General features: G+C 31.8%; 1 protein-coding gene across 8 annotated transcripts in view; it reads left to right on the top strand.

The window, feature by feature from the left end:
* Positions 1–22,904, top strand: part of LOC145254644 (uncharacterized) — a 237,061-nt gene that overhangs the window by 159,156 nt on the left and 55,001 nt on the right. For 6 of the 8 annotated variants that reach the window (XM_080113272.1, XM_080113271.1, XM_080113270.1 and 3 more), the window contains 6 exons: positions 7,012–7,063; positions 9,817–9,893; positions 10,512–10,713; positions 12,376–12,467; positions 13,991–14,126; positions 22,661–22,855. In XM_080113272.1, the coding sequence (XP_079969398.1) occupies positions 7,012–7,063; positions 9,817–9,893; positions 10,512–10,713; positions 12,376–12,467; positions 13,991–14,126; positions 22,661–22,855 (754 nt within the window). The remainder of the gene's footprint in view (positions 1–7,011; positions 7,064–9,816; positions 9,894–10,511; positions 10,714–12,375; positions 12,468–13,990; positions 14,127–22,660; positions 22,856–22,904) is intronic. The other 2 variants (XM_080113275.1, XM_080113274.1) reach the window with 1 other exon arrangement.

The following is a 22,904-nucleotide window of genomic DNA, read 5'->3' as shown; positions in this document are numbered from 1 at the left end:
CTGGGCAGGAGCTGCTGGAAAGGACTTGTCCTGCCTTGATAGAGTTCAAAATAGACTTCGTAGCCTCGTAGGAGATGTCCTTTTCTCTTCGCTGCAACTTCTATCTCGCAGAAAAGATGTTGCGAGTTTGTCTCTGATGTATCGTTATTTTCATGGAAAGTGTTCGACTGAACTGAAGCTATGGTCCCCCCTCGCCAAACTTTCACAAGAAACACTTGTCTAGCGTAAAACATTATCAATAATTCCCCCCACTCTTTATCTGTGCCTAAACCTAAACGTAGATTCCATGAACAAAGCTTCTTTCTTAGAGTTGCACGCCTGTGGAATTGTCAAGAATAGCAGTTATTATTGAATAGAGTCAGATTAAATATACAGAAAGATTTCAAATGTTAGTAAACGGCAAGCCTAAAAGACCAGGCGGGTAAAGGAAAGTGATAGAAATGACGGATGGAGTAAACATAGTATTAAGTTGGATGTGTTGAGTAAAATGATTGGTGGAAAAGATTAGTATATAAGCTTATCGTTTATGCCAATTGCGCACACCATTATTATAGAATGTGTTTATTAAAAATAGTTCTTATTTAATAAATTAGATCCTAAAAAAAAAAAAACTTAAGTAAGCAGATAACTTGGATTATGATCACGTCATTGTGGTCCCTTCTTACTTGTTTCTGCACAAGAGCAGAGTTAGACGGGTTTTCTTGTGGGTAAAATTTAGCTCCACATAAAGCACACTCTCAATTGCAAGAAAAATAAAAATTGTGTCTCAGTTTAGAATGATTTCTCCTTCACTGACTGAGAACAGATACTACACTTTATTCCTAACCAAAAGGCTGAGCCATTGGAAACTTTTGTTTACCTAGTACCCTCATGTGCTCATTACATCTATGTTTGGGTTTTCCTTCAAGACTAGCTGCTTTGGTTACCATAATGTTTCATCCAAAGCAAAGATGGGAGGATAATGAATTCCTAGCTATGCTTATCCTGAATAATAATAATCTTTTATCAAGTAACTAGTTCAGACTATGATTGACTCCTTGTGGTCTTTTTCAGTGATTTGGTGGTAGTGAAAAAACTCCAACTTTATGTTCCCTCTTACCCTTATATTTATTTAAAAATTTGTCTTTTATAACAAATCAACTCTTTTTTAGATTGTTTAATGCAAAAGCACACAAGTAAATGGTAAAAAGTTATTTATGACTTAACATTTTTCTCAACATTAAGAAAAACAGTAATAATTCTATAATTTTCAAAAGGCAAAATTTAGACATTGAGACATGATGATTTACATGATGCAAACTGTAGGGAAATTATGATTTACATAGGATTAGGTATGCTATGATTTACATCAGAAAAAATGTAGATGTACTATGATGTAGGTACGACAGAGTGTAGGGATGCTATGATGTAGGTACAACAGAGTGTAGGTATGCTATGATGTAGGTACAACAGTGTAGGTATGCTATGATGTAGATACAACAAAGTGTAGATATGCTATGACGTAGGTACGACAGTGTCGGTATGCTATGCTGCAGGTACGACAGTGTAGATATGCTATGATGTAGGTACAACAGTGTCGGTATGCTATGATGTAGCTACGACAGTGTCGGTATGCTATGATGTAGGTACGACAGTGTCGGTATGCTATGATGTAGGTACGACAGTGTCGGTCTGCTATGATGTAGGTACGACAGTGTCGGTATGCTATGATGTAGGTACGACAGTGTCGGTATGCTATGATGTAGGTACGACAGAGGGTCGGTATGCTATGATGTAGGTACGACAGAGTGTCGGTATGCTATGATGTAGGTACGACAGAGTGTCGGTATGCTATGATGTAGGTACGACAGAGTGTCGGTATGCTATGATGTAGGTACGACAGAGTGTCGGTATGCTATGATGTAGGTACGACAGAGTGTCGGTATGCTATGATGTAGGTACGACTGTCGGTATGCTATGATGTAGGTACGACTGTCGGTATGCTATGATGTAGGTACGACTGTCGGTATGCTATGATGTAGGTACGACAGTGTCGGTCTGCTATGATGTAGGTACGACAGTGTCGGTATGCTATGATTGATGTAGGTACGACAGTGTCGGTATGCTATGATGTAGGTACGACAGTGTCGGTATGCTATGATTGATGTAGGTACGACAGTGTCGGTATGCTATGATTGATGTAGGTACGACAGTGTCGGTATGCTATGATTGATGTAGGTACGACAGTGTCGGTATGCTATGATTGATGTAGGTACGACAGTGTCGGTATGCTATGATGTAGGTACGACAGTGTCGGTATGCTATGATGTAGGTAATGACAGTGTCGGTATGCTATGATGTAGGTAACGACAGTGTCGTATGCTATGATGTAGGTAACGACAGTGTCGGTCTGCTATGATGTAGGTAACGACAGTGTCGGTATGCTATGATGTAGGTAACGACAGTGTCGGTATGCTATGATGTAGGTAACGACAGTGTCGGTATGCTATGATGTAGGTAACGACAGTGTCGGTATGCTATGATGTAGGTAACGACAGTGTCGGTATGCTATGATGTAGGTAACGACAGTGTCGGTATGCTATGATGTAGGTAACGACAGTGTCGGTATGCTATGATGTAGGTAACGACAGTGTCGGTATGCTATGATGTAGGTAACGACAGTGTCGGTATGCTATGATGTAGGTAACGACAGTGTCGGTATGCTATGATGTAGGTAACGACAGTGTCGGTCTGCTATGATGTAGGTACGACAGTGTCGGTCTGCTATGATGTAGGTACGACAGTGTGTAGATATACTATGATGTAGGTACAACAGAGTGTAGATATGCTATGATGTAGGTACGACAGTGTGTAGATATGCTATGATGTAGGTACGACAGAGTGTAGATATGCTATGATGTAGGTACGACAAAGTGTGGCTATGTTATGATTAGGGCTATGACAACAGCATATTCTTTTCATTGTTTTGACTCTCAAGTATATATCCAACACAGACACAATTAATCAACCGAGAACCACATCACTCTACATAAAAACATATAAGATATCAATGGATATATACCTGATAATCAAAACAAGAAAAAGAATATGCTGTTGTCATAGCCCTAGTTATGATGTACGCAAGACAAACTGTAAGGACAAAATGATTTACCTAGATCAAAGTAAAAGATTGATATCATTTATGGGGTGCCTTCAATAAGTTTCCAAACATTTTTGTATGGCCACTCTTATTGATAGTATACCCATGAAATTTTAGTCCCCCTTCGAAATAATGATACCCTGTAAGGTTTTCCTTGAGCTTATGGAATAACCAAAAGTCACAGGGAGCAAATTTGGGACTATAGTGTGGGTGAGGAACTGTCTTGATGCCCATCTTGGTCAAATGGTCTGTGGCAAGAGTGGAGTTGTGAACTGGTGCATTGTCCTGGTGGAAATGTCACTGACTCAATTTGAAAAGTGCTGATTTCTGACAGAATCTCTTCCTGAATTCCCTTAAAACCTAAACATAGTATTCCTTGTTGACTGTCTGTCCAGTGGAAACCCTTGCTGTCAAAAAAAGGATTTATCATAAGTTTCTGGGTGAATTTGCTCTGTCTGGCCTTCGTGGATCTGGGAGAGCCAACATGCTTCTACTCTGTTTCTTTGTCTCTGGGTCATAGCGGTAGATCCAGCTTTCATCGCAGATCACCAGAGCATCAAGAACTGTGGGATCTGAATTGATCAGCTCGACCATCTCCCTGCTGTCATAACGTCTTTCTGATCTTTGAGTACCCTTGGGACAACTTCGCACAAATCTTCTGCATCTTTAGTTCCTTGCAAATAATTGTGTGTACAGTTCCCACACTGACATCAAACTGCACTTATCGTCTCTATAGACACACGACAGTCCTTATCCATGAAATTCTTTATTTGGCCAATCAACTCTGATGTTCTGACATCTTTACTCCTCCCACACCTCTCATCATCCCTCACAGACTCTCTGCCTTCCTTGAATCTGTTATGCCACTCAAAAACAGATGCTCGATTAATGCAAGATGGTCCAAAAGCAGTCTCAAGCATTCCATACGTTTCTGTGGCATTTTTTCCAAGTTTAAAACAATTTTATTGCATATCGATCTTCTAAAATGTCCTCACGTTCAGATGGCATTTTTGAAATTCACCAGCTGTGACAATCAGGCTTTAATAGGGTGTATTCCAATTCCTACTGTAGCTGTTCATTTGAACCTGAAAACATAAAAATTGATCAGTCATCTCATAAGATGTATAACATAGTGAATTTTCAAGAGTCTACGACAATTTTAAATGCCTGTACAAAAAAGTCTAGAAACTTATTGAATGCACCTCGTACATAGGTCAAACTCTTAGGTCAATGTATATTGGCTACTTGGTCTGATGAAGCTATTATTTATAATCTGCTATTGATATTTAAATGATATTAAATATTTGTCATTTTTCTCAATGAAAAAAAAATATATAATGCTGCCTTTAATAAAGCAACAAGGAATTCTTATTTTATTTTATGTTCTTTGAACTTTTTATTTCATGTAATTTCTCAATTGTTTTTAAAAAGCTTTCAGATTAACCGTATTAAATTTTGGCCATCAAATTGATAAGTTTTCTTTAATTGATTAAACAAACTCATGATTAATGGATTTCCATAGTTGATAATCAAAAATTGTATAGAAATATCTGTAACACCAACTCCAAAGATAAGGTGAAATTGCAAGAATAATAAAACCGTCTAACATACAGATATAGCACAAAATCTACTCATAGACCATGATTAATGTGGTTTATAAATTTATTTCCACATTGGCGATTGTATTTTTACTTATAATGAAACAAAAAGAATCTTAAAAAGCTAACACCATGAGAAGTATTTTCAGGCAGCGCCCCCTTAAGTAATCCAATTTGCCAAATTTCCATTACTAACGATTACTATAATATTATCCCATTGACTACTGTACTCTATAACCCTTATCCTCGAGTGGCCTCCAGGCCTTGATAAGTGGTGACTCCTATTATTTAAAAAAAAAAATGCTTACATGTTATTTCTACGGTTAGAGTGCAATTCAACAATCCATTAATAACAATAATTCAAGATGTTAATTTGAAAATTTTATATTTTTCTCTAAGGATTAATTTCTTCTGCAGTATACTTTCTACTTGTCTAATTTAATATAATAATGTTGAATTCCTCTGCTAAGTTCATTTTTTTTTTTTTTTATCTAATAATGGTAAACGCTTTAGTGCATATTTCTGTCTCCTGTTGGTATTGCAGTTTATTTATTATTTATTTATCAGGGAAAAATCGAAATTGAATGATAGAAAAGGACTAATACTTATTCTATATAGATATTAGTGCAGCAAAACCCCACCTCTTCACTATATAGATCCACAGATGCCAGAAAATTTTCTCCTTTCACTTACTTTTAGAATTCTGTCCGTTTTCTCAAATATACCAACACGCAGAAATTTAAATATAATGTGAAAAATTCCTCACTTAGAATGTCTTTTATAAATCTGTCCCCTAATTACTGGAGCTAGGACAACAGCATATTCTTTTCATTGTTTTGACTCTCGAGTGTGTATCTGTTGATATCTTATATGCTTTTATATAGTGATGTGGTTCTTGGTTGATTAACTGTGTCTGATATATATTCGAGAGTGAAAACAATGAAAAGAATATGCTGTTGTCATAGGCCCCTTCATTCTCAGTGGTAATGTGCTTTGGCACAAATAAAAGTTGTTTTATTCTTTCTAATCATGCAATTTCACTTTTTTTTTTTTTTTCATATAATAAAGATTAAAAACTAAACATTAGAAAGTTTTATTCTTTGTTGTTTTTTTGTTATTTTATTTAACTGAGTTCTGATTAAAATTGAAATTCTCCATGAATTTTTAACTATAGTTTTTTTCTGGTTTGTTGTTGTTGCAATTTTTTTAAGTTGATTTTTATGCAAATAATTTTGATGCTTGATGAAGTAACTCATAATTAAAAATGAATTTCTTTTTAAAATTAATGGATAATTTATTTTTTTTTTTTTACTTTTGAATATTAAACAATGTTATTAAAACAAAATTAAGAACAAAAAAAAACTTATCCATTAATGAATTTAAAAAACAAAAAAGTCAATATTGGAGTGTTTTTTTGTTTATGTGTTTCACCATTATTCGGCAGTGAGTATGGCACTGGTGTTGACCTAGACAATCTTCCAGTCAATTTGCATTCCCTATCTTCCCTAAATCTCTGTGTGACCTTGAATAGCTGTGAATAGCTTATCTAAAATGTTTTTAGAGCATTGTCCACAGAAGTGGCAACACCATCTTTGCTTCAGGGTAACAGAAAAATACTCATGAAGAAATTTCTTAAACCAAAAACATTTATAAGACCATTTTTATTCAGTCTTATTATAAAAATTCAGAGCGAAGAAATACAAAGGATTGGTTAGAATCCTAAAAAAAAGAAAATCTCAGTTAGATTCTTGCAAAATAGTGGGTGAATGTCTGACACCCAGTTGGATAGCCCATCCACAGCTAAAGCGAAAGGATGAGAAAATAATTAAAAACAAAAATAAAAGCAGGGGAGAATATAGAAGTAAAAACAATGAGAAGGTATGCAGGATAAGATTCTCGAAAGAGACATGACATGATTTAATTGAAGAGGGAGGGAGGGTCAGTCTTGTTAGTATGGCAATATCAAAATAAAAAATATGATATGAGGAAAGGAGTGGCGATAAAAGGGCTGAGTGGGTAACGGGAAAACAAGTACAAAATAAATGAAAGGTTTGAGGGTGGGGATTTGAATCGTATATGATTTTCAGATAGAATTTATTAATGGTGGAAATTGTATTGTTTTTAAAAGGAATATTGATACTTGTGATAATTCTGCACTTAATGAATAAAATTTATGATGATATGTAATTTAAATGATATTATAAAAATATTGGTTGGGATTTGTAAACATTTATTTGATCTCCATTTTGCTTATAATTCTTTCTTTCTTTCCAGTGGTTCCCGGTGCCCATGTAGTGAATATTGTAACAATAAGCGCTTCACACGGGTAAGATCATCATCTTTTAAAAAAAAAATTTGATTGTCGTACTTTGACTTCTGCCTACGGTTCTATATAGCAAGTGGTCAATCTATCAACGGGTTTACTATGCATAAATAAGATCACTCTTTGCAAAGTTCTTTACTTGAAATGTTTTTAAATAATAAATATTTCATTGTTGTAAGCACAAAACAAAACCTTTGTCGTTTACTCATACAGATAATGAAACAATAACATTTTGGTAATTTTTATACAAATTTAGGTGCCTGTTAAGATAGCCAACAAATCGATTTTTTAAATATGTGGTTTTAAGCAAAAACAACTGTACTTGTCATGTCGAAAATAGTAATGTATCCAAAAATTACGAAAGTTCATAGAGTAGAACAACTGCTATTGTGTTTTTAGTAAAATGTCCATTGCTAAAGTATTAAAAAAAAGTCCTCCATTAAAATGTTAAAAAGAGAGAAATAAGTATGTTCCCTGTATTTGCAATTTTCAAGATGTTTACATCTAGGAAAAATGCATTTACCCCCAATTTTCCTGGCAAATTACTTTTAACTATAAATAATTTTCTACTCAACAAATTTTCTTAATTTTTGGATATATTACTATTTTCGAGGTGATGATTAAGTAAGTACTGTTGGTTTTGCTTAAAATGACATATTTAAAAAAAAATGAATCGTCAACTATCTTAACAAGCACCTAAATCTATTTATCTTTTAAATACGACCATAAAGAATACAAAAAACAAATCAGTTTTTCTGGATGATGAATGTGTGGCAGGTTAGGAATGCATAAACAACTGTCCTGCCACCATTATGGGCATTTCTAAATTCTTTTGATTTGCTAAACATTTGTCCACAAAATAAAACAATATTCCTGAACAAAACTATTTGTTATATTAAAATCAAAACAATTATTGAATTTAAAAAAATAAAACAAAATAAAAAGTATCTATACTTATATATAAAAGGCATTTTGTGTGCGAGTTTGTTCCCCATGAAGTCCAAAACAACTGTGCTGTTTTTTTTTTTTATATATTTCATACAAATGTACTTTGTGTTAGGGAGTGTTCTTAGATAGGTTTTGTATCAGAATACCTCCGATAAGTATTGATAATCGAAAAAATCTGATAAAGAAGGAGCGGTTCAATTTTGACCAAAGTTACTACCCTTATGCAGCCTAACATCACAAGTGTATCTTAGAAATTTTTATCACTGCACAAGCGGAAGGGCCCAGTGTATAAAATGAACAGACATAAGACATGGGCATATCCGAAATGAATATTTCTGATTAGAGCACAATTGAATCATGATACTTGGTTTTTGCATTTTAAATATAATTCAAACTGTGATGTCAATTCAAATTATAAAAAAAATTTATAAAATCAACAGTAGATTCACTACAGTGCAATCTATACTATAATATATTGTGGACTGTCACTACGGGAGGCATGAGGAGCTATCTCTTGGTGCACTAAAGTGGGTCCCTGACTAGAGAAGGCAATTAATTGATTTGGTAGAAAAATGGGCAATTTCACTGATTTTGATGACATATAAAAGTATTGGAAGTGTGGAATATTTATTGAGTCTCATTCAATCCCGGTTAACTTTGGGTTCTCTGCAAATAGTTAATAAATTAATAAAATATACAATGTGTAAATTAGTTAACTACTGAGACCATATGTACATAAAGAAATATATAAAACAGATATGGTTCTGCTATTGGGTAAACTTGAAATAAAGCATATTATTTGGATTATTCAAACTATGTTCCTTATCTTGAGTTATTATCACAACGTTCTCACAAGAAGGTCAGAGATCCATCTCTGGCCTTCTTGTGAAAGTCAGAGATGTATCGTGTTGAGCTTGGCAATCTGTAGGGAATTTTGAACTAAACTCTTTATTTAATCCACGAGAGTAGCTTACTCTCATACACATCAGTCATGACTGAGTAAAAGTTTTAAGTAATTCATGGTTGAATTTTTTTTGTATCATCTGCACTCCAAAAGGATTCTGTTTGAAATTCCGTACAGGTTCCCGAGTTTGACTGAAAGATTCAGAATTTGACAAGATACAGAGATTACATCAGCTGAAACGTTCAAGATGAGAACAGTAGTTCAAATAACACAAATTATAAATCCTCATCTCAAAAATTGAGAAATTGAAATAAGGTGTTTTGAACATCACGTCTAGTGTGAGAAATGAGCCTAACTTTCCCATTTAGTCATTCAGATAAGACTGACTAACCAGTTGCATTTATCTTTGGTTAGCTCAGTTATTGTTGATTGAAGGGAAATGATTTTCATGAAAAAAAAAAATTAGTTTATTAGAAAATAATAAATACAAATAATTAATAAGATGTTCTCTTGCAAGGTTTATATACAAATGATCAGTATATTAGAAAGCTATTGTAAATAGATTCTAGTTTTGCCTCAGTTAAAATGAATGGCTCTCTCTCTCTCTCTCTCTCTCTCTCTCTCTCTCTCTCTCTCTCTCTCTCTCTCTCTCCTATCCCTCCTTGGGGACCTACCCATTTTCATCTTAGACTTGAAATGGAAGACTTGCATCACATCCATTGTTAGTCACTGGAAAATAGTTGGATCTTTCTATTGTTTCAGAAAGTATCTGATACCTTTTGTACCTGCATAAAAGTTAAATTCTATTTTATAAGTATACAGGCAGATGACTTTTTTTCTTATGAATCTTTTAAGCTTTATTTGTTGTTTTGCTTTTTTATTTATTTGCTTTTCTAATTCACAGCACCAATATGCCAACGTGACTACATTTAAAACTGAAAACAAAGGCCTCGGATTAATGACTCTAGATGATGTTCAACCGTAAATATCTCCATTTTTATTTATATTTACATACTTTTTTAATAATGCCATTCTTCTATACTGCTCCTACTACTTCCACCACTTACTCTTTCCATATCCTCCTCCTCTAATTATGTACTTACTATTCCATGTCTCATCACCCCCTTTTTTTTTTAACATTTAAAACATTCAATCTGCAAACAAGCAAGACTATAAACTCTTAGTATTACATAGATTATCTTAAAATGAGTTTACTCTTAAAATTTGCTTTAAAACAACTATTTTAAATTATTAATTACAATTTCTATCATTTAAGAATCTTAACCTTTTTTTAAGTGTTGACTCATTAGTAATAAAAAAAAATCTTCTAATTAGTTTTCTGCTTATTATTATTTGTTTGAAAATTTTTTAAATGGTTATTTGAATTACTATTCTCATCTTGGTTCTCATAGCTGAAGACCCAGTTCGTAGTTTCATACTAGGTTCCCAATTTGGATGAAGCATCTGAAGAATATTGGAGATTACGTCAGCCAAAACGTTATTAACAAGCAAGATGAGAATAACAGCCTGAATAATACAAATGTTATCTTCTTATTGTCTGATTTGATATATATTTTTTATTTTATTTATTTTAACTAGTCATACATTTGTGATGGAGTATGTTGGTGAAGTTCTGGATTATAGAGAATTCAAGAATCGTACAAAACAATATGCAAAAAATGGCCAGGAACATTATTACTTTATGTCTTTAAATGCTGATGAAGTGATTGACGCAACCTACAGGGGCAATAAATCTCGATTCATCAACCATAGCTGTGATCCGAATTGCGAAACCCAAAAAGTAAGTCTTCATTTCTGTTCATGCATTGATTTTAACCATTTGCTATCGTTGTATACATTGGAAGCATTTTTAATTATTTGGGGATGAAACAAATTTAACATGAATTTCAAATACTTTCACATTATTTTAATCCATCAAAAATTGTGCTGGAAAAATAACTTAAATCTGGAATAAAAACAGAATTATTGCCTGAATCCAGGCTTGAGATATTACAAAGTAGGAACTAATGAACTCAACGAGGTTGTTAGATAGTACTCAATAACAAGAGCAAAATATTTTTTATTCAAAGGTAAGCTGTTACATTTGGTCACTACAAACAGCCATCTGTTTCAGTCAATGAGATTTAGTCAGATGATGCTGAACCATTCCATGCTATATCTTCAAATAAATGATAAAAATATATTACATGATTATGATTATATATATAAAAGTGAACATGTCTGTGTACATTTTCCAACGCAATAACTCTGTCAATTTTCAGTCTAAAGACTCAAAATTTGATATACAAGGTACTGATATTTGGGAAAATCGATGTGATCGGTTTTCGGCTAGAAATTTGGCTGTTAAGGAGTCAAAGTTCAATGATTTGACCTTTGAGAACTCTACCAAACTCCTCTGACAATTTTGGGTCTAAACACTTGAAATTTTAGATATAGGTTCCTTGGACATTGATCTAACTTAATAACTTGATTTGAGCCCATTGAGCCCAAAACAATAAATGTTTAAGGGGTCATAATAGGGGTCAAAGTTAAAAAAAAAAAAAATTGACCGCTTTTTTTTTTTTTCGCTCATCATACACCTCCAAATACCCGGGCAACGCCGGGCTGAAATGCTAGTATTATATGATTACAGCGAAAAATTTTACATTTTAACTTTTTTTTTAATCTGCATTGAATTGGCTTACTAAACTTACATTTTGAATTTATATTACATATTTTGAAAAACTTTTTGAATTTTAAAATATTTTCCCTCAAATTTTTCTGATGATTGCTTATCATTTAATAGATTGTGTTGGAAATGTTGCCACATGATTTAGCAATGACTGTTCATTATAATCAATTTGCTTTAAAATTCACGATGTAAATATATGAGGGTTTTGTTTTTTTTTTTGTTTTTGTTTTTGTTTTTTTTTCTCATAGCATGTAAAAATATGCTATGTCAAAAACAGTTTTATAGTTATAGTTTGTTAAAAAAAGATCTTTGTTAATAAACAAAAAGGGAGCAGAACAACCTACAATGAATGAAATGGATCACTTAGCAAATTTATTGCTGATAACTAATTATTAAAATTTGTTCAAACATAACTTAATCTGATACTGTGTTCTCACGTCTATGGAGTGCGCCGCTGGAACTGTGAATTGCTAAATCTTATATCAACCACAGCTTCAAACCGACGTATCTGGCCAACGTTTATATGAGATGTAAAGAATTCAGTTGGAGGAGCCGGCTCAATTGCCTCACAACAACAACAACAAAAATCCTTGAAGTGAGGAATATATATATCAACATCTATTTTGTATAAATTAAAATATTTAAGGAAACAAACCTTAGGGAAAACAATATCTCATAATAAGAGATTTAATGTTGTATTTCAATAATTTTGTGAAAACTCTTTTTCATTTGTAACTTTTTTTTTTTTTTTTTTTTTTTTTTTTTCTCCAGTGGACAGTCAATGGAATGCTTCGAATTGGTTTCTTCACAAAAAAGAGCATCAAAGCCGGCACAGAACTGACTTTTGATTATCAATTTGAGAGGTTAGATTCACTTTTGATTTATTAAAGTTTCAGAAACAAACTATTAAAAAGCTTATTTTTTGTGTGTGTATTCTCTTAATATCAAAAGACTAAGAGAAAACATTAAGAAAATTGAAGGTGCAAGTCTATAACTCGTCTCATGGAAAAAAATAAAAATAAAGAAAAATCTGTATGCTGTACATGCTCATGACGGAAAGAAAATATCATACACCAAAAATCATGTACATTGATCAAGTTTTTTTTTATTTTTTTTATTTTTTTTTTATTATCCAGTTTATGGCCAAACGGTCAACAACCTCTTAATGCTATTTAGCAGGACAAGTGAGATAACTCCAAATAATTCAAACTTTTGCAACATTTTATAAGGTCATGGGGAGTCATTGAAAAAAAAGCTTAAATTTGCTTAAAACTGATTTTCTTTATAAAAATAAACTACTTGATCAATTTATATGATTTGTATACTTTTTTCAGTCACGGGTACATACACTATAATGATTTTTATTTATTTTATTTTTTTCTTGGTTGGAGGAGTTATGGACAAGCATCGAAAAAAAAAAAAAAAAAAAAAAAGAAGAAGAAAATCTCCCCCTCTCTCTCTCTTTCTTTCTCTCCCCCCTCCCCATGTGTCAGTGTCTTAAAATATTAATTTTAGACATTTACCTACATAAGGGTGTAACTAAAAAAAATTTTGTTGGTTTGCTGGAAAAAAAAAAAAAAGAGACAAATAAAAGAAAGAATTTTGCTATCAACATTTTTGTACTAAAATTATCCTATTGATTTTAATTGAACTCACCTCTTTTTATGACATTTTTTTGGGAGACAGTTACAAACTTTCATTCATTACTGCCTCTCAATTTAGGCCCCTAAAGGCGTTGTTGATCCTGGCAACTAGATGTGTTGGTATCTCATTCCACCATGACCTACACAAAGAAGTTAAGAAATTTGGGAGCAAGCTCAAAGGCTAGTATCATGAATGTACTGCAGGTACCTGGTAAATCAGGTTTTCACTAGTTCACTCTCAATATGGATTTAATTGTCTGTATATGTGTGCGTATGCCCAGCTGAAGGTAAAAAAAATTTACTAAACAAACAGCAACAAAGTTGGTATAATCTTGATCAGCATTGTGCTGGATGAATAACATCTAGAATTTTAAAAATATTATCCTTTCTTTGATAGTCAACTGGGCCGAGTTTAGTTAGATGTGGTCAGCCATTTCAAAAGAAAATGCTGGCTAATTCCTCGAAGAATCTATAAAGATTTAACATTTGTATGTCCACAGAAATGAGCTGAACGGATGAAAAAGAAAGGATTGGGGATGTCGAGAGAGAGAGAAGTTTCAATATAAATGTGACACATTTTGCTCTAAGCAACGTCTAGTAGCCCTACTAGTTATATATATATATTTATTTTTTTATACTTGAATTAAAATAAGAGATGCCCGTTTATTGTGATAATTGTTGTATTTGTATGTATTTAAGTAAAATCTTTAAATTTCTGGGCTTTTTTTTTTTCCTTTTAATAGCAAGCAAGCTCAAAAGTGCTTCTGCGGTGCTGAATGTTGTCGAGGAACAATAGGAGGGAAAAAGAAGACTCCTGTGAAGTCGAAAAAAAAATCCGCAGCCTCCGATAAGAAAAAGAAAGAATTCGAAGATGAATCTGTGAGTTTTTTTTTTGTTTTTTTTTTTTCTTTGGCATCATTTTTTCTTTTTTTTTTTTTTTTTTTCTTTTTTTTTTTTTTCTTTTTTTTACGTGTGGAACATTAGTTTAATAACCAGCTGCACTTGCCGATTTGCTTATTTAAACAAATATTCTCTAACCTATCTAAACTGGCAGGTGTTGAACAAAAAAAAAAAAAAAAAAAAAAAGCATTCTATAAGAACTGACTAACCCTAACAATAATATTCCAATATTATTAACATTATATGAATTTCAAAGTACCATTGTGTTGAAAAAGCAACTTTTCTTTCAAAATCATATTAAGCAAATACTTTTTTAATTATTTATTATTGTTCAACTCTGTGTAGCTGAATAGCTGATTAGTAGAAATACTGGCTCATCCATTCACTTGTGTTTTATTGTAAAACTTACTTTAACTAAAACTACATGATAAAATTATAGATATTAAAAAAAAAGAAAACCATATAGTTTTCCTTTCAGATTTATCTACAAAATTATTATAAAAAGCAAATGGTTAAAAGACTAATAGCTAGAAATTATTTAATAAATTAATTTTGTTTTTAAATCTATATTAGACATGCCATTCACATTATGTAATGCTATATATTTTATTTATTTATTTATTTATTTATTTTTTTTTTTTTTACAAAGGCATCCCCACATTATCAAGGCCCATAGGCCACTCAAGGATAAGGGTTAAAGAGTGTACAGTAGAAATTGGTCAATAATGAAGTCAGTATAAAAGTAAAATAGATTAAATAAACAGTGCAAATAATGTAAGACATTATTTCGTCATGATGGATAATAAAAGGCTTCAAATCTTTGGGGAGCTCTGATGTAGGCAGTAACATATTCAGTTAATGACCGACATGAAATTTCCATTATAATAAGATCATTTTTGATTAGCTCCTTTTTCCCAACCAGATATATTTTAATCTCTGTTTCACAAAAGCTTCATAGTTTTCTGCAAATTTATGATTTAAGTTCTTTCGACCTTATTTAGTGTTGTTTCTAAGAATTCACTATTTGTTACATGACAGACCCATTGCTTCAATCTAAATGGAGTTTACTTATAAATATTTGAGTGTGAGAATGGCCTCCTTGCGTTTTGTTTTGTAAATATTCCTACGTTGCTCTTTCTTATTGGTATTCTTGTCTAATAAAAAGAAAAGTATTTGGACCAATACAAACAGTTGAGTATTTATCTTGACTATATAAGTGTTTTTGTCAATATTTTGGTATGGAGTATTGTCATATTTGGGGTAGTTCATCTGCCACTAGTCTCTCGCTCCTAGACAAGGTTCAAAAGAGAGTCGCCAATCTGATAGGTCCTGAACTTTCAGCTGAACTTCAGCCTCTGTCACATTGAGGAAATGTTGCATCCCTCTGCCTGTTCTACAAGTACTTTAAAGGTGAATGCTCTGACGAACTGCAAGCACTTGTGCCCCCTCAACGTAAATACCCCCCGACAAGCAGCTAAATCCCGCTCCTTCACAGTAGAGATCCCTAGATGCAAGAGAGCCTTCTACTCCAGTAGTTTCTTCCCCAGAACAGCTAGACTTTGGAATTCCCTTCCAGGTCTCTGCTTCCGTGACTGTACTGATATGCAGAAGTTCAAGTGTAACGTGAACCGACATCTTGCTCCCCAACTTCCTACACAGTACCCCTGATGCTTATGTCCCTGAAAGTAGCCCCCTACAACAAAGTGGTAATGTGCCTTGTTTGGGGTGAAAATGCAATAAAAAAAAATATATATATATATATATGTATATGTATATCTCCTGGATAAATGTGAAAAAACATTTCTGGTGGTCTGTTGCGCTTAAATTTGAAAACTTTTTTCAATGGTTTGTTAAATTAAAATTTTAATTAAATTTTTTTTTGGTCTGTCATGCTTCAGTTCGGAAGAGCATTTTTGTCAGTGTCTCATGCTTAAGCTTGAAAAGGCATTTTTTTGCTAATTTGTGATAATTGTGAAAAGGTTTTGATGGAAGCATATAAATCCTTGCATTGTACTCTTAAATTTCTTTTAATGGCAATGTCCTAGTTTACTCAAATAAATTCAAGTTTATCTGATGATTTTCTGTTAACTATGAAAGTTTACAATGTCGTTTGTTTATAGTATTTAAAATCCTTTACATTTTTGAGACTTGAAAATTTAATTAGAAAAACCACTGTTGTGAAGAGAAAAACAAATAGCAAGTCAGACAACCACATCAAACTTGCCGCATTGCCTGGAAATTTGTATTTGGAAAGAGATCTGCCCCTCTATCATAAAAAAATCAACGGCGAATGTTATTTGGTTGTTTTTTTTTTTTTTAAGTCATCAGACATGATAATAATTTACATAAGAAAAATTAAATTAATGACATAATTCTATGATTTTATATTAATAATATATCTAGATAACCAGTATAAACACGCCTTCCCTATCATTTTTGACAGAAGGTTTATAAGTTATTATATTCTAGAGAAAGTATGTTCTAGTTTGTCAGAAATGTAGACACTTTTTTTATTTAAGTGATTTCCTTTCCTTTCTCCATTTCCTTTACTCTGAAATATCTTTTACTACTTAATGGCATTCAAAAGAAGTTTGAAATCATCGTTTTGCAATGGTTTATGTCTCTTTTCAATTTGAGATATTGTTTGGTTGTGTCTGCTTTTTACATTTCACAAACTACATTTTTATTTAGTTTTCAGTTTGAGATATTGTTGGTTTTTTACATTTCACAAACTACATTGTATTTAGTTTTCATGAATTCATAAAATTATCTCTTCAAATTTTGTGTCTTTTAAAATAAGCTTATTTAGTAAAAAATAACAAAAATAATAAGGATAAAAAGACGAAAGTAAAAAATATTCTCAAGCTATTTGAAGATATAGCTAATTAAGAATAGAGCAAAATAATGTTTTTAGCTAGACAATTAATAATTTCAATTATTATTCGTTGTTTTATAAATAAATATGCAATTATTTTTGTCAGAATATAAATTATCAACAGCCAGGACAATAGTCTGATAAAATTTGTAAAATGCAAAACAATATTCATTGAATTATTCACATTACTATTTTTCATTTTGGTTGTTATTACCATCGGCCAATGTAATTTCACACCTACTTCATATGAATCTTTTTGGATTGGAGAACTTTTTTGTCAAATTCTGGAACTTGTATGGAATAGTACTAATCAGCAATACATACCTAACAAGATTATGTTTAAAGCTGACAAAATTTATATTAGTATTTTTCTCGTGAACCTATTGCCTAATCGTTAAAAGTTCTGAAAACTATAATCGGTTTTAAGTGACAGTCTTCTAGGGACTTGAACGTTCAAACTTTGCTACATCTGAACTGAGAATAAAATTCATAAAAGCTTGTACCCAATTATAACTAGCGAAATACGAACCATCAAAAGGTTCAGTTCGAAATTCCATACAGGTTCTCTAGTTAAATGTAATCATTTACTAGGTCACTTAGAAGTTGGAAAAAGATACATTCAAAGAAAGTTGGAGATTACATTGGTTGAAACATGAATATCACAATCAAAATGAGAATGTTACAAATTATTCAATTCTCGTCTCAAAAACATCAAAATATGAAAGTTTTTATCAATACTAGTAACCTATATCTATTTTATTTACTTTTATTTTTATTACACATTTAGGAATGAACTTTTTTTTTTTCTTTAGCATGCCAACTTTTACCACTTGGTACTGGAAATTCACTTTAATGTTGATAAACATGGAAATTTCTAGCTACTGTAATCTTTTTCTCTTCTAATTTTACCACTGAATTCTTGATCTGGCCATCGGAAACGTTTGCAGATGTCTTAAAAGTTTTTCTTCATCACATCTCCCACCCCCATGGCCCACTCCCCACCAGATCTGCACAATTGGGAATTGTAAGAAAATGGGTGTGTAAAAAAGAAAAGATTACAGCTTTAAAATCCCTAAAATATTTAAAAGGGAAATTACTTCTGCCCCAAACTGTTACAACTAATTTATGTAAATTTATTCATTTAATTTTTTATTATTATTATTATTATTTATTTTATTTTGATTTTTTTTTTTTTTTTTTCTTAAATAACTTTTTTTCTTTTAACATTTTTTTTTCATTGTTTTGTTTTCTTTTTTTTTTTTTTTTTTTTTCTGAAAAAAATTGTTTTACCCTCCTTTTAAATTTGTTGGATTAGTTGTGTCAATCAAATTTGCATTCATGAACCCTTGAGTATGTCAAAAAAAAGACAAGATGATAATCAAGAGTAAAAATCCTCTTGCTCTGATTAACTTTGTATATGTACCATTGGCTTTCTTCATCTCCAACACTGGCTTCTTCCTCATAAAGAATCAAATTATTAAAAATTTTGAGGGTTCACATTTTTCTATTTTCTTTTGTCCTTTATTAAGCTCAGAAAGTAAACCAATTTGATTTTTTACCAGAGATTTAAAGATATAAAAAATTCAAGTACTTAGACTTGGTTCCCCCCCCCCCATCTTTATATTTTTCATTGTCTTTTTTCTTTCCTCTTTATTCCCCCTTCTCATTTTTACCATTTTCCTTCTTTCCTTATTTTCTCATTTCTTTTTCATTCTCTTCCCCCACACCCAACCATTTTTATTTTATTTTTTTTTTAATCTCCCCCTCCCAATCCTTTTTTCCATTTTTTTTTTTCCTCCTCCTCCATTTTTTTTTTTTTTCAATCTCTTTCAACAATCCCAACATAAGAACAGTTAACTGAAATCATTTATTTCTGTCATTTTGAGATCTACAATTAATAGTAAGGGGAGATGCTATAAGTGGGACTATGGAAACACAACACCTAGTTCAAATCAAGTTGAATCTATTACATTCACTTAAGCACTTATACCACTCAATGGGTAAAACAGCAGTCTACAATAGCTGGGGTGTGGGGGTCAGCATTAAAAAACATTAAGCAATCAAACTATAATTAACAATGTCAATTTTCTCATAGTTTTATTTTTATTTATTTATTTATTTTTTTTTTTTTACCATTTTTTTTTTTTTTATCAAGTTAAAGATGGTAATACTCCATTATTTTATTTTTTCTCCCACAACTTCTCTCTTATGTTTTGGTTGTTTTTTTTTTTGTTTTTTTTCCCCCCCTTATTAATGTACAGTGAACAAGGCAATGCCTATAAGAGACCTGGTAACTGGAATCTATGAATGGGAGTGGCTATGCAATGACCTAAATAGTAATAACTGAGAACATTTTTTATTAACAGCACGTTACTTAGTAATCCCTAAAAATTAGCATTTATATCAGGTTATTTGATAATTTATTAAAATTTAAATTATGACAATTTATTTCCAAAGATGCAAAAGGAAAATAATTAAATTAAAAAAAAAATAATTTAATTTACTGCAACCGAAGAATATTTTAACATCTTTTAGACATTTGTAATGATTGATTATTACAAAATCATGAATACTAGGAATCATCTTCAACATTTTACAAAATGGTGTATAAAATGTTTTGATTATTCTAATTACTGTTCTCGTTTCAAATGTTATTCCTACAGCGGTTTGATCGATGAAACATTCAACCTTCTTTCAATGTGTCTTGTAAAACTTGGGAATTTGCACAGAATTTTGAACAGAACCCTTTTTTTTTTTTACCCAGAGAGTAGCTTGCTTTCTTGCCCCCAATCAGGATTAAATGAAAGGGTTTGTTCAAAATTCCATACAGATTCCAGAGTTGGACAAGATGCACTTGAAGAAGGTCGGAGGTTACATCAACCAAAACAATATGAGAATAACACCCAAGGTGAGAACAGATTATCAATCATCATATTTCTTAATTTTTGACAGAAGATGGATAATTTGTATTATTCAGACTACTGTTCTCATCTTGGGTGTTATTCTCATATTGTTTTGGTCAATGTAACCGCCGACCTTTTTCAGGTGCATTTTGTCGAACTTTGTAAAGAATTTCAAACAGAAGTGTTTATTGAATCGACAAGAGTAACATACTCCCATTCAGTTAGTCATGACTGGACAGAAGTCTTAAATAATTTGCAATTATATTCTTAGTATCGATTGCACTGAAGATTGAACCTTTAACCTCCGAAAAAGTGTCACTTGGAACTAAATTTTACCTTCAACTTTATCCATTACACCAAGTTTGACATTTGAAGAAGATCAGAGATTACATTGACTGAAACATTGTGAAAATAATCGTCAAGATGAGATCAGTTGTCTAAATAATCCATCTAATACAAATTATCAATCTTCATCTCAAAAATTCCAAAATGTGTTTAAATAAAGTCTCTAAAATGAAGTGAATTTTGGAAATCGTTTCAAATTTTGTGATTTTTAACTAACCTCCTGCTAGACTACTGTAAATAGACAGAATATGCAACAGCAGCACATTTTAAAGTCATTTACTAACCAGATATAGATATACATATATATATATAAGCTTATGTGTTTCTCTTGTCAGCTGTTTATATTGTTCTCGTATGTGGCTATATATTCATTATTACAATTGCTGCCTTGTCATTATTATTGTTATTTCTATAAAAGAAAGACACTAGTATGTCTTTCTTTTCTTGAAAATGAAGAAAATGCTTATTTCATTTTGATAGGATAACCCTGCTGTTGTAGTTGTAGGCCTAAGCTGCCAGTTTTTGTGATAATAAACTAAAAGGAATCTACTCAAAGTGATACCTATAATAGAATCTACTCAAAGTGATACCTATGGCAGTCATGAAACTTGCAACAAGGAGTATACTTATCCTATTATATTAAAATAAGTATTTTCGGCTTTCCTAAAATAACTAACAATCATCGGAATAAAATTTGCAAAGACAATCAAAATTTACATTTTCCTCAGATTCATTGATTTTTTTTTTTTTAAAGTCTAAAACATACGTAGTTGATAGAGTTGTAAATATTAAACTTTCGGATATTTCAGAAATTTTGAGATAAGGTGTGATGACTTGTATTATTTTGACTACTATTTCATCTTGGTATTCACGTTTCATCTGATGTAATCTCCCCTGGTGCTACCAGATCAGGCTGTCTGATGATATTGGCTTCCTGACCTAAAATGCACTAAATATTGATATTGTTTTTTCCTTTACAAAACTTATGTTCTGTAAAGTCAAAAACAAAACCATTTTCCTCTACAAAAAAAAAAAAACTATGAATAAATACTTGAAGATATAAAGAAAAGGAAATATAAAGACTTTTTTTCAAAATTACTATATCCGACATTAAATAACCTGAAAAGGGTTCATATGCCATAAAACAAAACAACCAACTGATGTAATCTCTGACTTTGTTCAGGTACAGATTTTTTACCATGGAAACCTAATCATTGCACTTGGGAATCTATGTGAAATTTGAAGTGTGAGTATTAAGTTCCCAAGTTTGAAACAATTCACCTGACAGAAGTCAAAGGTTATATCAGCCGAAACTTTTATATAATAATAAAAAAAAAAATAGTTTGAATGATCGAAATTACTTTCTAAATATATTACACAATTGATTTTAATCAATTGGATTCAATAAATCGATTCATTTCTGATATCTTTGAAAATGTTCTTAATTTGTGATAAATAAAATGATTTTTGTGCATCTCATTGTCATCGCTGGTAAAGAAAAAAGTTTTTTTTTATATACATGCATTTATGGAAATAAGTAATTCTTCATCATCATAATAATAAAAAGTATTTTTTAGATTTTTATGAGAATCGATGTCCCAATATGATTTAACTATGAAACAACTCTAATAACAAATTAACTAATTACCAGACATCAACAATAAATCCCTCTCAGTGGTTGTCCAAAATTACAAAAACAAAAAATACAGAAAAATAGAATGAAAAGATCATTTTCTAAAAATCACATAAATTGATATAGTAGTTTTATTTTTATAAAGAAAATCATTTTTAAACTATTTTGAGCAATTAATGGGAAATCATAGGCATTACTCACAGGTTTGAATTACTGTGAAGTTATCTGCCTTTGTTTCTTCAAGATGGCAATGTGACACGGTCCTTTTTTGCTTATTCATAAAACTATCTTTTTAGTTAAAAATAAAACTACTTGATCAATTTGCATGATTTTTGGAATATGACATTTTCGTGCTGTTATAGGTATATGCATCAAACATTTTGGGGATTTATTTTTAAATTTTTGTTTTTTTAATATGGGGGAATTCTGGACAAGAACCTTTCTAGTAATGTTCTCTGTAATTGATATTTAATGATTCCAGTTCCTTCATACCCACTTCCAGTTGTTCGCACTATAGCTGCAAAGCTGCTAGGCCTTTTATAGGTATGCATTGGATCTACTTTGGAGTCTAGCACTGCTATGGATCCCCTGCCCTCCCCCCCCCTTTTTTTTTTTTAACAAATAAAAGAGAATTAAAAAGACTGAACAAATTCAGCTGTTTCAGCCATTGTCTGAAATCAGTTGTTGGAATTCTGTCGAAAGCCTGTGATACCGGAATGGAATTTTCAAAAACCTTTTCCCCTGACCCTATTTCCAGAATGTCCTAAAGCTCAATAAGCAATGGAACAACATGTCGCAGAGTGACGACGATGACGAAGACTGTGATGATGACGACGGTGACAACGACAGTGAAGACGTCACTGATGAAGAGGAGGAGGAGGACGACGACGATGATGATGAGCAGGCCGCCATTAAGCAGCGACCCCACGATGGCCAGATAAAACTACTCATGGTAAAATTAGAAAACTAACCTCCTGCTAGACTACTGTAAATAGACAGAA

The sequence above is a fragment of the Euprymna scolopes genome, chromosome 30, assembly GCF_053919585.1.
Source record: "Euprymna scolopes isolate OS-2025 chromosome 30, ASM5391958v1, whole genome shotgun sequence".
Classification (NCBI taxonomy): Eukaryota; Metazoa; Mollusca; class Cephalopoda; order Sepiida; family Sepiolidae; genus Euprymna; species Euprymna scolopes.
The sequence above is the reverse complement of the archived record's forward strand: the minus strand, read 5'-3'. Positions and strand labels throughout refer to the sequence as shown.